Source organism: Heterocephalus glaber, unplaced genomic scaffold, assembly GCF_053883595.1.
Source record: "Heterocephalus glaber isolate CG9 unplaced genomic scaffold, H.glaber_assembly_v1.0 deba00001550, whole genome shotgun sequence".
NCBI classification, from domain to species: domain Eukaryota; kingdom Metazoa; phylum Chordata; class Mammalia; order Rodentia; family Bathyergidae; genus Heterocephalus; species Heterocephalus glaber.
In genome coordinates, this window is record NW_028258343.1 from 12,568,321 (window position 1) to 12,584,842 (window position 16,522).

Here is a 16,522-nt window from a genome sequence, read left to right on the forward strand (position 1 = left end):
CCTTTAGACATTTTCTTCCTATTTCACAATATCAATTATAGATTTTGATTCTTATTTACTTTTACTTTTTTTACTTTTTTTTTTTTTACCCTTTTACTGGAGAAACTGTTCAGTATTTACACATGTGTGTCCTATTTATTTCACTTAACAGTGTGGCCTCAATGTGCATCCACTTAGCTATAAATGTCTCTAGTTTCTCATTCTTTATGGCTGAGTAGTACTCTATTTTATTAAAAAAAACACATCTTCTTTATCCAGTAGGAGCATTGATTTTTTAATGCTGACTTTGATCTTCTAGAGAGAGAATGGGAGGTAGACATTAGAAGTGGAGAGGAGAGTTGGAATACACATAAAACCTATGAACAAATATCACAGTAACTTTTATGTAAATTAAAAATAGGTGGTTACAAAACAAGAATGCATGATTATGAAAACATACAAACAAAAAGATGTCCATAAGCATGTAAGATTGGTTGCTAAGGGGGAGGGGTATGGAGATAAGCAAATAAATGTCAACAGATATGAAAACTTCAGTTGATAGATTGCCAACAGAAAGTTGGGGAAGCTTTCTGTTAAATGGACAAGGGCAGAGAAAGCAAAGAAATGCAGAACAGAAAAAGCAATAAGTAGAGAGCCAGTTTGGAAGCCCTGCTATACTCACCTATTCAAAAACAGAATAAGCAGGTGGATGTAAAAAATAATCCTCTGTGGTTTGGTGTTAGATTGGAGAGAGAACACAGAGCTAAATGAGTGGAGACACTGGTAGGGCTTAGATCACAAAGACTCCATAAGGCCACCTTGAGGGACATTTGCCAGAGCTAAGCCTGTATTTAGAGTGGTTTAAGGCTCCCCTTTCCCGGAAGTTTTAACCTCCTTTAAGGCCAAAGTTAACATCACTTCCTCCGGAAGCCGTCGGGGTCTCGTTTTGCCCAAGTACACAGTCCTTTCAATATGATAATACTGTAAACCCCGCTGCCTGGTAATTAAATACTAGCATCTGTTTATCTGCAGGAAGGAGGTGGGGCCCTGAGGTGGAGGCTGCGTGGGACTCATTTATCTTTATATTCACCGTGCCTGGCACGGGTGTGTGTGATTCAACAGTCTTTTGTTTTGCATTGGCCCCAAAACGATTTCCTGTCTCCAAATTTTAGACCTGCCCAAACAGTAAATAAGGAAAAGGCACGTGAAACCTACAAATTTTTTGGGTGCCAGAGAGTTGTGAACGTGAGACTAAGGCCGCAGCCATAGGTTTGGAAAGCGCATGGGCGCGCCAGCCGCCCTCAGATAAACCCTACAACCTCGCTTGGACGGGAGGCGGCTCTCCCGAGTCCTGGGTGGAAACCGCATCGGCCTCCAGACAGTAATCACCGTTCGTGCACAACTTTTTCTCTGGTGTTTCACGTTCTTCAATTGATTTCTGGTTTATCAAGCGTCCGGCTTCACTGAGTACAAACACTGTCTCATTTACACACTGGAAAACGACTCTTTAGAAAGCGCATGAGTCTAATTTTCTAATTTTCGAACTTGCTTTTGTGCGTCTAAGGTAGAGGTGCCCCAATCCCTTCCCCACCGCCCGCACGCGGCCAGGTGAAATGAAAAAGGACAGCAGAGAGTACAGCTGCGGAGGGCGTCGATTAAATGAATGAAGGGGAGGATCCAGCGCCCCCTTAACTGCTCAGGCCACGCCCCACAAGCCCGCCCTTCCCTTAAATCCCGCCCCTCGCCGCATAGCCCCGCCACCGCCCTTAGGGCCACGCCCCTTACAACATCCTCCCGCCTCCAATCTCGCCGAGCCTTCGGGTTCTGCCCAGCGCTGGGCCGCAGCTGCCGCTCTGGAGCCCGGGATGCCAAAGCCAGGCTGAGCAGTCGCCGCCGGCCCGTCCGGTCCGTCCTTGGAAGTTGGAGCCGAGGTCACGGCTGGGACCCGGAACCGAACGGAGTCCCGGCCGCGCGCATGGACGCGTCCGCGCCCCCGGCCGCAGGGGGACCAGGAGGTGACCCGGGTGGGGGCCGGGCGGGGGCCGGGCGGGGACGCGGGCCTCCTCCGGCAGGTGCGGTGGTTTCCGGGGGGCTGAGAGGCTGGGCCTGACCGTGGGGTTCGGGCCGCCCTTCTTTTTCTCTGGAGTCGGGGACCGCATTTGCTGCTGCCGTGACTGCCCCAAGCTCTGCCTTTAGTACCGTGGGTTTGAGAGTTCAGGAAGCACTGGGCTCCGCTGCAGCCCCAGCCCCGCGCGCCCGGCGGGAGGATCGCCGAGTTCTGGGCCGCACAGAGAGTGAGTTCAGGGCCAGCCTGACTGCAGAGCGGGCTGCACCCCTTCCAGCCATTCAAATTAGTGTAACGTGAGACAAACGTAGGCCATTACCTTCACTCACTCTTACCCTCTTCTTAACGTTCTCATTTCTGTTCTTCATCTACTCTCAGAATTTCGCAGAAACTTAAGACTTCTTCGTGGTGCACTGATTTTTTTTCCTGGACTACAATGGCAATCTCAGAAAAACCACAAAAGTCAACGTCTGTATAGATTTCTTACTTTTTTCCCGTCAGAACCAATTATTTAAAATTGTCTAGTGGATTTGCATGAAAGTTTGAATCCCAGCAATTGTGCCGGTGACCTTTTGTTAAATGACAGTTTAACCCTGGGGACAAGTGTCAAAGGAATCGATGCAAAGGAACAGTAATTAGTATAAAGAAAAACGTGATTTGCAGGTTAGTGGCACCTGTTTGCAGAATTAATTAATTCATGCCAATGAATTAATTGACTAATCAAGGGACCTAGCTTGTCCTCTGAGGCTTACATGGCACTTGACTTCCATCCTGCCCTGCAGTTCCTAGTTTGCAGCTAACATGGCGTGCGTCAAACACTGTGTGCGTGTGGCAGATGAAGTTAATGACTTCAGCAGAAAAAGGGACACTTCCTTCAGAGAGCCTTACCCTTTGGAGATTGCCTTGGTTCTCATCTAGCCTGAAGGGACTTAGGAGACACGGGGAAGTAGGCAAAGCAAGCCAGATGGCTTCACAATTTCTGCATGGTATCTCTAGTAGGGAACAGCACATAAAGGAAAGTGAAATGTTTTCAAAATCAGAGTGATGTTCCAAGGTTATTTTCCATTTGGTCCTTTGTGCTGTGTTTAAAACAAATGTCTTAAGACATTGCACAGAAATGACAGTTGCGTATTTCCATCCATACTCCTAGGTACATACATGCCTGTAATCTCAGTGTGTTTGCTTTCAAGGTGATGGCCCTGCAGGAAGTTCAAGAGAGACACCTAGAAGGTTTTCCCGGGAGCAACTTTTTATACTGATATCAGCAGCTTCCATGAACTTGGGCTCCATGATGGCATATTCTATCCTTGGACCTTTTTTCCCTAAGGAGGTGAAACATTTTTATATCTTTATGAACTCTGTTTTAAAAAAACCTTTCAGTTATTCCACTTTGCATTATATAAGTATAAAAATCTGCATAGACTCTGATGTGGTGCCCCATACCTATAATCCAGTACTTTGGTAGGCTGAGACAGGAGGATCACAAGTTCAAGCACAGCCTGGGAAATTTAGTGACATAGTGAGACTGTCTCAAAATTAAAAAAAAAAATTTTAAGGGGGTGTGGCTCAGAGTGAGGGCCTTGCGTCCAATACCCAGTACTACAATAAATGAATGAATAAATAAAATCTTCACATAGTATAGATAGTGTATAGCATTTCACCCAGCAGAATTATTTCTTATGTACTGTGTTCTGGCTTGTATCTAGATGTCCCTCTAAAGCCTCATGTGCTCATAGAGGGGTGATTGGATCATGGGTGATTGGATCATGAATGTGTGATAGTGGGATTAAGGGTGTGTGGTATGGGATTAGCCCGCTGATTGGTTTAGCGTAATTCTTGGTGTGGAACGTGGGAAGGTCCACCCTGGGTGTGGTGTGCCCTAGATGGAATATAAAAGGGGGCTTGCTGCTGCTTGTTGCTGTTTTGCTGCCTCCTGCCTGCCCTGCCATGGACTGTTTCTCTTCTGTGATACCCCTCTGCCATGTCACCCTGTCTTGGAGCCAGTCTGTTGTGGACTGAAACCTCTATCAACTATGAGCCGAAATAAACCTTTCCTCCTTTAACTTGCGGGTGTCGGGTATTTTGTTCCAGCAATAAAAATGTAGCAAAGACAGACTATTTAATATCAACAAACAAAATGAAAGAGCATCCTCTTGGAAAGTAATTCACCTAAAATATAATTGACCTTCTGAGCGTTACTTTACTTTATTCATCTTTATTTGGCTGTCTGAAAAAATAGGTACACTCAGTAACTGAGATTTAAATGTTGCTGCAAAAGGTTTGTGTTAAGACAAGAACTCTATTTTCTGGCGTTTTGATTTATTAATATTTTGGAACTAGGAAACTGTGGTCCAGCCCCTCCTCCTCCAATTGATTCTTTTTAGTATTGTGAACTGGTGCCAGGGACTTCACACTGAGTTACATCCCCAGCTGTCTTTATTTTGGACAGTGTCTCTCTAAGTTGTCCAGAAAAGACTCGGATTTATGACCCTCCTACCTCAGACTATCAAAGTGGTGGGATTGCAGACTTTGTGCCAAACATCAGTTAATTCTTTTCTGACTTGAATTTCTCATAGACTGTAGCAGCAGAATAAGAATGTAAGATCCGATAGGACTGAGTTCTTAGAAGGAAAAACCAGCTCAAATTCAGTCTCTCCTGCTGTCCACTTACAATACACATCACTTTGTGGCCTCAAAAGGTGTGGGGGGGTGGGTTTCTCTCCTCCAGCAAGTGATCCATTTTGCTGTAGCAGACAATAGGCGTACCTTCTCCAATCCAAGTCAGTTCCGACATCACCTTCCCTCAACTCTCCGATAGCCGCAGATCCTGCAGGTTGAGGGTGTACTTCCCAAGACTGCTTCCTTTCCTGTGCCATTGAAAGACTAGGTTTTTGAGCTTCTGACCGCCTTAAATTGGGATTCCCGCAAGCCTCCTCAGGTTTATTTAATTTGCTTGAACAGTCACAGAACTCAGGGAAATACATCCTCATGCTTACAGGGTTAGAAAGGATACGGATGAGATGTGCTGGGTGAGCAGAGAGGAGCAGTGTGGAGTTTCCATGTCCTCTGTGAACGCACTGCCCTCTGGGACCCTCCGGGGTTCAGCTGTCCAGAAGCCTTGGGGCCCTGTCCTGGATTTCTAGGAGACCTCCGTGCATGGGCATGATTGCTCATAGACTAGGAGGGCAAGCTCAGCAAGAACTGTGGTACAGGTCCTTGGCTCTGTGCAGCAGTCTTCCCTCCAGGTGATGGGGCAGGCCTGGCTATTAGACAAGGCAGGCCAGGCCCATGGCCAGGATCCATGAACAAGAGCCAAAATATATGTATACAATATCGCAGTGCCCGTGGAATGAGGAGAGGAATGGGGTTACACGTACCCACCATTTGGAAGGGCACTTCCCAGCCCAGTTGGAACACAGCGCAATGAATGTTAGTTTTCCTGTAAGCGGAGCAGGGACAAAGGAAAACCAGGCTGAGAGTACACATTTTACAGTTCCTGATTGAATTTTTTTATTTGTATGAGGGAAGGCTGAAAGAAACAGAAGACAAATATAGGAGAGAGAACATTCTAACTTTAAAAGATGTAGCTATGTATACCATGCTCTTCATTTTCATTTCTCATTAAAATGCTATGTCAGCCAGTGCCTGAGTAAATCTCACCCTTCTTTAGGTATCTTCTAAGTGGGCAACTGCTAATTGGGCAGAAGATACAGGTTTGTTCTTTTCTCTGGTGCAGGAGTCTCACTTCTGCTGGTGTTTTATCTGGCCACTGTTGGGTGATTACATGTGAACCAGAAACCACCCCTCATGCTGTTGTCGCCTTTCTTGTGTGAAGCCGGATCTCAGATTCCAGAAGTGGTGTGGGTTGCTACCATGGCCTGTGGGTCTAGAAGATCCTAGGTCACCACGCCACTGACCCAGAATGGGGAGCATGCGCCCATGGAAACTGCTGGCTCAGTGATGTGTAATCTTTGGAAGTCAATTTCCCCATCTCTCAATGGGGCCAGCTAACAATGCATCCTTTATTTGATTTTTGTTAGATTTTATGTAAAATAGGACTTAATAGAGGTTCTGACTCAGAATGAGTATCCTAGATGTATTAGTTGCTATAACAGTGATAAATTTTGTGACAGATACTAGAAACAAATGCTTGTCAGATCTATTAAACAACATACATAATGTATTTGAGCAATGAACATTCTTCCTGCATCTTAATTATCTCCTTTGATAACACCTTCCCTTTGAGGAAACTAATTGTATTATAAAAGGAATATAGATTTCAGGTTCCAGTCTATATATGGGATAATGTTTTGCTGGGATGTTATTGAAAGGATCTTAACAATGAAGCCTCTTTCATCTGCACACTCTGATCTCATGTGGTTATTAGTACCTGGAAGGAAAATAGTCAATTAGGAATCCCATAGAATTATAGGCTTAAATCATCCTAAGCAACAACTGTGGTGCTGTGGACCCATTCTCTCGGGCCTCAGCCACCACCAGGTACCTCGGGACTATGCACATGGAACCTTTCTTGAGCAAATGTGGCTGTCATAAAGTCGATCTCAGACCACTCAGCCCACCTATCTGATGTCCTATGACAGAATGCTATGAGAAATGTAGGACTCAGTGCAAAAGGCATGAAAAGCACACTCTTAAAAAAGCAAGAAGGAATGATGATGGTCTCTGACATGGAAAGGATGGGACAAATAAAATCTATCTTACAGTTGTAGTTGGAGGCCTGGGGAAGATAGCTCAGTGATAGGGTACCCGAGGCTCTGTTTGATTCTCAGCACTGCAAAAAGCAGATTGTAGTTAGAGAGAAGGGCAAAGAAATGTAATTATGGCTGTTGTAGAGAATGCATTTTGAATGTATACGAGTGTGTGTGTGTGTCTGTGTGTACGTGTGTTGCTTTTCTGTCGAAGAGTAAGGTTATTTGAAGGTCAGATGAGAGAATAAATACAAATCAAACTCTTCTGAACATAAACAGGCACCGGTGACTCAATGCGTAGCACACAAAAATTGCTCATTAAATGACTGCTGACTGTCCAAGAGGATACAGGGATATAGTTCAGGCTTACAGACCCATACTATGCTAAGATGCCAATCATATTTAAATAATTAAACTTCTTTTCATGGCACTGGGGTTGACCACAGTGGCTTGCGCCTGCTAGACAAGCACTCTACCACTGAAGTGCATCCTCATCCCTTTGTATTGTTTTGGCACAAGTTCTTGCTAACTTTCACATGTTGACCTCCAAAGTGAGATCCTCCCACCTCCTGCAGGAGGGAGCATGTCAGGCATGTGCTACCACGCCTGGCTAAACACATGTATTAACTCCTCAGCTTTCTATAGCTAGAGCCTCATATATAAGGAAACACCATATCTCCAGGGTTTGAGAAAGGTTTCAAAACCTTGTCTCTATTTTTGTACATGACTTCAGTGGTGTATCAACAGAGTAGCATTTAAAGTCAGATTATATTTAGGATAAATACTCCATCATCTGTAACAAATCTCAGAGCTTCCTGATGGAATAGGCTAAAAACATTAATAATTACAATGTATGGGTGGTAAACTACCAAGCATGGCCCAGAAGAACGTGGGCTATCAGGGAAGCATCTTTTTTCTGCGTTGCTGATCTCGGGAGGGAAAATGGTTTCTCCAAAGGTTAGGTAATTGTAAGAATGGCAGAGCAGGGAACCAAGCCCGATGGGCCTTGGCGAGACCCTGTGCCAGTTCACGGAATTTCCTGTCCCTGAATCTGTTCCCTGACCAGTGGTTTTTGACTGTTCTTCGTGGAGCACAATCCTAGCTAAAAGTGATACTGAAAAGGAAGCGTGTCTGCATCAGCTGTTTCCTCAGTCCTGTGACTGCGAAGTGGAGGCCACATTTCCTCACCCGAGGCATTGTGGGTATGTTTGTATTCTCTGGCTTTCACCAGCTGAAGAGAACAATTCTTTCAAGACATGTAAATGAATTGTTTTCATGTCAGAGACTAGTATTTACTCTCCAAACTGAGCTGCTTTTTCTTCTTCCCTACACCACTGATTTTGACATAAGTCTTTAAAGTTACTTTACAGAATGTACCGGACGGGTCACAAAATGATGATGATGTTTTGATCTCATCTTCCCTTTTTCTTTTTTTAATACCGATGCTATTTTGCCTTTCAAACTTTGTTCCCATTTCTGTTGCTTCAAAGGCTGAAAACAAGGGAGCCAGCAACACGATGATTGGCGTGATCTTTGGATGTTATGCTTTATTTGAGTTTCTGGCATCTTTGGTATTTGGAAAATATGTAAGTATTAAAGTTCATGTATACATTTTAATTCTTAAAAAGTTATGTAATGAGTTACTCTTGCTTACTAGTCTAGAATTTCCATAGATTAAGAAATAACCACCATTATAATTTTATAAATGATGCCATTATTAAGAGTTCCATTGTTAGGGTTGATTGGTTTTGGACTCCCTCCGTGTTTGGTGTTTGCAAGCCATGTACATTCCCACTCTTTTAAAGTGATACAATGTGTTTGTTTATGTAAATATAGGCTAATAGAAGTAATCCTTTAACACTCTTCTCTGACATTTATTACAGCTTGTACATATTGGAGCAAAATTTATGTTCATAGCAGGAATGTTTATCTCGGGAGGAGTTACAATTATTTTTGGGTAAGTCACTTTCTGAGATGTTTGGGAGCTTGGACAGATTTCATGATCTACCTTCAATGTAAAATGTTAGTGGCTCCCTAATCGAGACAGATCAGTACCTGTCCTTTCTGTTGAATGCACCCCTGTTACTAATGGAGGCAGGAGCTGGATGAGTAGGGAACAGAAGAACGATGCTGATCTCGAGCACCCTCTCGGGGATCACCAGTAAACTGGCAGCTGCAGCTATCCCTTTAGGGCTCCTGTGACAGAGTGATAAGAATTACAATTTTTTCAATTATACAAACTTTCTGATGTAAGTAAAAAAGTGAACTATTCCTCTAAAAAAATCAGTTCAAAAACATTCAGATGCAGATTGGAAACAAGGTCATCAGAAGTCTTCCCCAGCTTCTGGGCTCTCATCCCCTCTTGTCTGTCGTTGTTATTGGGCAAGCGCTCTCCTTTTGGTGGCAAGATGGCCCTGCTGGCTCCATGAAGGAAATAGTGCCTCTTTCCTAAGAGCCCCTGTTAGACTTGTGTAGTTGAGCTTGGCCTGAGCTTTGCTGATGAAGCAGAATGGTGTCTCCACTACAACGCTTCCTATTTCTGGGAAAATGAATACCAGAGATAAAACAAACATGAAGGTTCTTAAGCTTAGAGTCTTTAAACCAACACAGCGTAGTGGAAAATAATTTTTAAAAGCTTATATAAGAACTTGGATAAAATACAGAAATGAGAAGAGTATGATGAGATATGGTAGCATTGGCCTATAATCCCAGCTTGCAGGAGACTGAGGCAAGAGGATGCTAAGTTCAAGACCAGACTCATCTACGTAGCAACTTCAAGGCCAGATTGAACTTTATAGCAAGACTGTCTCAAAACAAACACACAATCATGTAGGATGAAATAAACTCCAGATAGTTATTATGTTAAGTGAGATTGCTTTTCTTTTTTATTTTTTGTGGGGGACTCTTTTACTTTCTGCATTCTTTCTTTTTTTGAAGGTTTGAGAAACACATAAGAGAAAGTTAGAAGTATTTTCTTCTACTAGGCCTTGTTACAGTGATTCTACACAGTCCTCTCTATCTGTGGGTTCCACATTTGTGAATTCAGCCAAATGCAGATTGAAAATATTTGAAATAAAAATGTGTCTGTACTAAAAAAATGTATACTTTTTCTTTGTCATTCTCTAAATATGAGAGTATACAGCTGATCACATAGCATTTGTATTGTGTTAGGTATTTCAAGTAACTTAGAGATGATTTAATGCTGAGGGTGCAGATCAAGGGAAGAGGACTTGTTGACTATGCATGAGACCCTGGATCAACCCCAGAAATGCCAAAAAACAAAACTAACAAAAAAGAGAAGAAAAGAAAAACCCAACAGTATGGATGATTTAAAGCATATGGAAAGATATGTGTAGTTCATATGCAAATACTATGCCTTTTTGTATAAGACTACAGCATCCTTGCATTTTGGTACCTGGCGATGCTGTCGGAGCCAATCCCCATGGAAACAGAAGGATAATTATGATTGAAGAAGGGGCCTACTTAGTATTATCATCCAGGGAACCAATTACCTCAGCTTATAAGGCACTGAACTGTCATTATGAATCAAATTGTAACCAAAAAAGGTAATTCTTTGCTGAAAGTATAATAAGACAATTCTACAAAGATTTATGGTAATAACTTTGGGTGATGTACTTCTCTTTTCAGCAGTTAAAATGGAAGAAAAGCTGGTCAGTGAAGAATTGCCTTATTTCTTTTTAGTGTCATGGACCAACTTCCGGATGGACCAATATTTATTATTATGTGTTTTCTAGTGAGGGTAATAGATGCCATAGGCTTTGGAGCAGCAATCACTGCCTCATCTTCCATCCTCACAAAGGCTTTCCCAAATAACGTGGCAACTGTATTGGTATGTAGTCTATGAATTCATGTTTTCTTTTGTGTGTATGGAGAAATATTTTTTTGAGTTTCCAAGGTAAAGCTTGGGGTGCATTCTTCTATATCTGCTTTTCTTCATTATTTTGTGTCTTTGTTAACTCTTACTCTGATTTCTACTTCTAACAAGAAAGCTGTCAAAAAATTGCGCCATTAGTGGCACTTAGCTGCTCCTCCTGGTCGTAGAAGTCCCTGAATGGGCAGTTTAACAGGTAAATGTGGTCCAGCCAGCTCTTCCTTTTACCACTTTAATTAAAATCTCCTAAATAGTATTTTGTTGTCTCCTTTTGGCCTAGATTGTGGCTGAGCTGCCTGAAGCGTTTCTCTGCTTTAGAAGAATGATCCCTGGTGGTAAAATACTTAATTTATGCTAGAGTACTTCCTCCAGTCTCCCCAGGTGCTGGCCCAGAAGAGGTCTTGGAGATACCTTGAGGTTTTAAGTGGTTCTGTGTTGTCTGAGGAGCACACTCTTGTTTTGATATAAAGATCCAGAACCGGGTGGCACCGCACCAGTGTACTTTCTTATATATTTCCCTGATGCACACAGACCTGGTGTTGGTGACACATCCGATTCCTGTCCCAGTCCTGTCTCCCCAGGGTCCTGCCTCTCTAGACCCGTGGCCTGCAGAGCAGACCAAACGCCACCTTCATAGTGCACAGTTGTTTGCTAGACTTCGGTCTAATCATCTTGGTACCAAGGACTCCCTCATTCACTCATTTGTTACAGTACTCAAAATGTTTTACCATTAAATGAGTTATTTTCTGTGTGAACAGCTTTTGCTTAAGCACCTATCCGTCTTGCTGGATAGGTTCATTTCAGGTTCTGTAGCCATTTGACACTGTGGTAGCCATGATGACAGGCACATCACTTACAGCACCCCGAAGTCTGTTTCTCAGAAGGGGTTCAGAAGGACACTGGTGTGGTGACATGCTCTGTAAAGCAAGCCTTTGTGGCCAGGCAAGCTCTGAGTGCACCGTGTGCTGCCTTCCAACCTGGTGATGTCCATTTCACCTTCGCATTTGAAGGCGCAGAGGAATCCCGGAGTACAGAGAGCTGATGAAGTGCTCCACGGCTCACTCTGACCATGGACCTGCTATGTCAGCGAGACCTCTGGAGCAGCTGGTGTTCTAAGAGAACTCAGGGAGGTGCTGCCCAGGAGATTCCTGGGATGTGGCAACAGAACTCTGGGTTTTCTGCTCACAGTGGAGTCTAGTGTTGCCATACGGACTCCCTATATAAAATTGCAGCCAGAAGCTCACACTGCAAATGTGTTAGTTCACCGGAATGGCCTTGCTGAGATTAAAGCTAGAATTCCTGTATCCTTTGGGAGATTTTGGAATTTATTAATGGAGTTCTTATTAATGTGAGGCCTGAGAATGGAAAGTTCAAGCCACAGGTGTCTGTTTGTTCCAAGCCCCTAAGAGCTAGATTTATTTAAAGTACTACAACTTCTTTCATAATAAACTACTCTTTCCATAGCACTGTTTTGCTTATTTTAACTTTAGTTCACTCAATAATTTTACATGGAACAAAATTTAAAAATACAGAAGGTAACAGAAGACCTAATAAATATATTTGACATATTGATGTTGCACAGCTTTATGCAATCTGGTATGAGGTTCCCAGTCCTCTACCCACTATGGGAAATCCACAGATCTTACAGGTTTATTCTAGAGAGATTCCATATATGTACATGTGAGCACACACATGTGCACACAGACACACACTGGCAGCATGATGTCCCGCTCCTGTTTTTTTCTTTGCACAAATGATACCACCTATCCCAGTCATTCACCACCTTAATGATTACGTTAACGAGGACGTAATATTAGGGATCAATATTACTGCACCTACATTAGTAAGAAAAGTTTTTTAGTCTTCTTTATTTTACTGTATGGATGTAACCTAGTTTATTTCAATTCTTAATGGGTATTTAGATTGTTTGCTTCATTTGTCATTATAAATAGTGCTACAGTGTATAAGCTTGAATGTACACCAAGTCACATCCTGTTGGCTACTCCTGTAACTTACATTCCTGTTAGCAGGATGTGGGATCTGAGAGTAAGTTCGTTTTAATGGTGGTTTGCCTCATCGCCTTCTGTGTTCATTCAGCAGCAGTGCGCAAGATTGCCTTTCCCTAGAGCCTGGCGGGAGAGAGTGTAGATAAGTGATTGGTGAGAACTGGTATTCTGAGGTCTAAATTTATTCATTTCCCTTTAATGAGGGTGATCTGCTTCTTCCAAGAGCTGTTGGTATTTCATTGCATATGTCAACAGTTCATGGCCCTCGCCTGTTTTCTTATTAGAGTCTCACTGTTTTTCCTCATTGATGAGGTGTATTTCTCTGGATATCTTTGAGAAATTAGTTTTGTCAGTATTTTTTCCTGTTCTTCATTTGTCCTTGCATGTGTTTTTCATGCAGTTTTTAAAATATTTTCCTATAAGATTTATCAGTTATTTCTTTTTATATCTCCTAAGTTTTATAGCACAATTAGAAAATCTCTCTTTCCATTGTAGGAATCAAGAAAGAGGCCAGGCATGGCAGCATTCACTTGTAATCCCAGCTACTTGGGAGGGAGGATTATGAGTTTGAGGCCAGTGTAAGCAACTTACTAAGACCTTGTCTCCAAAAAATAAAAAAAACAATTAGAAAACTGCCGTATTTTATTTAATTTTCCACTATTTTTTTTCCAGCACTGCAGTTTGAACCCAGGACTTTCATACTGAGCTACATTCCCAAGCCCTTTCTATATTTCTTTCCCTCTTTCTTAAAAGTTTTGAGACGGGATATTGTAAGTCCCTAAATTGTCTAGGCTGAGCCAGAACTTGCAATCTTCCTGTCTCAGCCACCTAGAGTGCTGGGATTTCAGGCATGTGTCACTGCTTGGTGTATTTTTCTAGTTCTTTTATAGTCTAAACATGTGGGCTTAGACTTAAGTTATTTGGGCATCCTGTGTGTGTGTGTGTGTGTGTGTGTAAATCATGAAGCCAATAGAAGTTTTCAAATGCTGCCCTGTTAATTCCTCAAATGAAATACATAACTCAACTCTCTTTTGTGTTTCCATCTGTAGGGAAGTCTCGAGGTCTTTACTGGACTGGGGCTTGTAGTCGGTCCTCCTCTAGGTGGCTTCTTGTATCAATCCTTTGGCTACGAGATGCCTTTTATTTCTCTGGGGTGCGTAGTTCTGCTGATGATACCACTCAACATATGCATCTTACCCAGTTATGGTAAGTCTACACTTGCTACTTGGTTTAGGAATCTTAAATTTATTTCTATGCCTTTGTAAGAAAATATTTGATCAGATATTCACTTTGATATAATAAATAATGGCTCTTAAATGCACCTCGAAAGAATCAGTTCTCTTCTCGTGAGTGTTGAATGGAATTGAAGTGTATGGGCATGTCTGCGGATCGCAAATCCTTTCTGACATTTACAGCTACCACATATGTAATTTGTGCGCCTAAACTGTCACCACACGCGTTCTTCTGGGTCTGAGCTCAGAGTGGCTCTGTGATCCTGGGAGGCTGTAGGGTGAGGGACACAGAGCCGGAGAGGTAATACCCCACGCAGCCACACGGGGGCGCGCGTCTTTGAAAGCGCAGTGAGGTTTGGTTCCTAGTTAAACACCTGGGCTGTACTGATTAGGCGCAGAGAGACCTCCACCCCTTCCTCCCGAGGCCGAGCCGCATACTTCCCCATCGTGCCTCCCCACCAGCCCTGTGCGCCCCTCTGAGATTGTATCTAGTGGTCCCCGCTTTTGTGGCGCACGTGTCCCAAACCCTCCTTGGATGCTAAACCCACGTGTATATACTGTTTTTCCCTGTACACACCCATGGTAAGGTTTAATTTATAAATTAGGTCAGTAAGCGATTAAGACAAACAACTGGTAATAAAACGGAGCAATTTTCATTGTAGTATAATAAGTTACTTAAAACTTACGGATTTTTTATTTCTGGAATTTTCCATTTGATATTTTCAGACCAGAGTTGATCTGAGGGAGATGAAATCTCAGCAAAGCTACAGACTGGAGTGTGTGTGTGTGTGTGTGTGTGTGTGTGTGTGTGTGTGTGTATAATTCACTTAAAAAGGGGTCGTAATAAAGTCAATTTAAATGTGCTGTCTACAGAAAGACGCTGAGCATGTGTTGTATCGCCTGTGTTATTAAGGGCTTGTACCAAGTACCGCAGTGTATACATATATCAAAACATGTTGTACACTGTAAATATATAGTTTTGAAGTGTCGAGTTAAAAAAAATCTTTAAATCTATGACATGTGGACTTTATCCTGAGGGCCATTAGGAGCTCTTTTTAGATTCCAGTAGAGGCCACATGAGGTGGAATCTCTCCACCCCAGGCACCCGAACCCCCACGCATTCTGCAAGAGCACATTTGTGTTACCTCTCCTGGGAAATTTTCCTGACGATTCCTTATTGTTAGAAGAGATGTTAAGGAAACAATGTCACAGTGCCCAGCTTTCTCTCTGCCCAGTCACTCCTGGAGATTACACAAAACCCCCGTCTTGGACATTAGCTTTCAGAGCAAGCCTTCCCAAAGAAGGTGCTGTGTGTGGCCCACAAGAGGAACACATCAGAATTTGGAGGAAACCACTGATGCACCCAAATAGCCTTGAAACACTATCCAGGTGATTTTGCTAGGGATACCTTGAGGCAGGTGCCATCCTCATTTTTATTATTTGGTCTTCAGTAGCTTGACTAATAATGTGTTCCTAGATATTTGTAAATGTTTTTAAAGGGTGTCATTTATGCAGTAATGGTCTCTGTAACACTTAGCAGTTATTGTTAACAGTAGTATTATTAATATGCACAATCAATCTAGCCACTTGAAATTGGAATCTTTTGTAATTTATATTTTAAAGATGACTAGCAACATTCTTAGTATACGATATTCACATCCACTGGTCTCCCTGAGGGCCATTATTAAGCCCTCATTAAGCCACGCGGTGGTGCTCGTCCTCCCTAAAGTTGAACTACAAGCTGCTGTTTGTGAGTTTGAGCCATGGTGGTAGTGAGGTTCAGTTTTGTGTTGCGAACTTGGCTGACCAGACCAAGGTTTACTTTTATTTGTTGTATCCTAAAAACATCTTAAATGCAGTGCTTCAAATAGTTGAACAACGCCATGGCTTTTTTGTGCTTTGCCCCACACTTAATGATTACTTAATAAGCGTAGAATAATGAACTGTGCTGGGAGCTGAGGGAGCCATGAGGATATGTGAGGCCGAGCCTTCCCGGTTCGGCTCCGTTGTCCTCTCTGGACGGAGCCGCTGGAACCCATGCTCACTGGCCATTGCCACCGGACCACAGAGCACTCTCCCTGCACCGCAGGTCTGCTTGTCGTTCCCTGCTCAGATCCCTCGTGATTTCTCAGGCTTCTGGGCAAGTTTTGCAAGATGTTCCTTAATCATGTCACTGTCTCTTCAGTGTGAGCTCTTCCACAGTCTCGGTGTCTTTCGCTGTGAACTCAGTCTTCCACGTTTCCTTCTCTTCTTTCATTTGCTCCCACAGGATAGTTTCCCGTCACTTCTGAAGCTTCTAGTAATGTACCTGGATGAGTATGCCTCCTTTCTTTGGTTGCTCATTACCAGCTCATTCTTTAGGCTCCAGCTCAAGTGTCAGGACTTTGAAAGTCTTTTTCATGTCCCCTCCCTGGGGCTTTACAGCAGAGGTCTTCTGTTCCTCTATGGTTACCATCCTGGCCCTGTCCTAGCTCTGTTCACTCCTTCTTGTGACTTCTCTGCAAGCACAGGTTTGGAGCTGTCTTGTTTTTTGTTTTTCAACTTTTGTACGGACAGCGTTCTGTATAGTGCATGGCTCAGTCAAGATATGGTTCAAATTAAATGGAAGATAAAACGCCACCAAACAATAGTAAACAATA

The 16,522-nt window shown here is 43.0% G+C and overlaps 1 protein-coding gene and 1 pseudogene across 12 annotated transcripts; both read left to right on the top strand.

Annotated features, from left to right (window-relative positions):
- Positions 1-1,746: 1,746 nt before the first annotated feature.
- Positions 1,747-16,516, top strand: LOC101700809 (MFS-type transporter SLC18B1-like). Of its 12 annotated transcripts, XM_087190098.1 has the most exons (10): positions 1,747-1,994; positions 2,423-2,512; positions 3,235-3,374; positions 8,244-8,339; positions 8,637-8,710; positions 10,143-10,319; positions 10,456-10,603; positions 10,926-10,980; positions 11,656-12,026; positions 13,701-13,857. In XM_087190098.1, exons 1-9 carry the CDS (start codon positions 1,955-1,957, stop codon positions 11,685-11,687), a joined length of 852 nt encoding a protein of 283 aa, XP_087046224.1. In that variant the 5' UTR covers positions 1,747-1,954; the 3' UTR covers positions 11,688-12,026; positions 13,701-13,857. The 12 variants fall into 12 exon arrangements, with proteins under 12 accessions (XP_087046224.1, XP_087046232.1, XP_087046231.1 ...); XM_087190106.1 differs by lacking the exons at positions 10,926-10,980; positions 11,656-12,026 and adding an exon at positions 10,402-10,424 and having other exon boundaries at positions 1,749-1,994; positions 10,509-10,603; positions 13,701-13,793; XM_087190104.1 differs by lacking the exon at positions 10,143-10,319 and having other exon boundaries at positions 1,751-1,994.
- LOC106009470 (trace amine-associated receptor 6-like) overlaps positions 15,850-16,522 on the top strand; it is a 4,328-nt pseudogene continuing 3,655 nt past the window's right edge.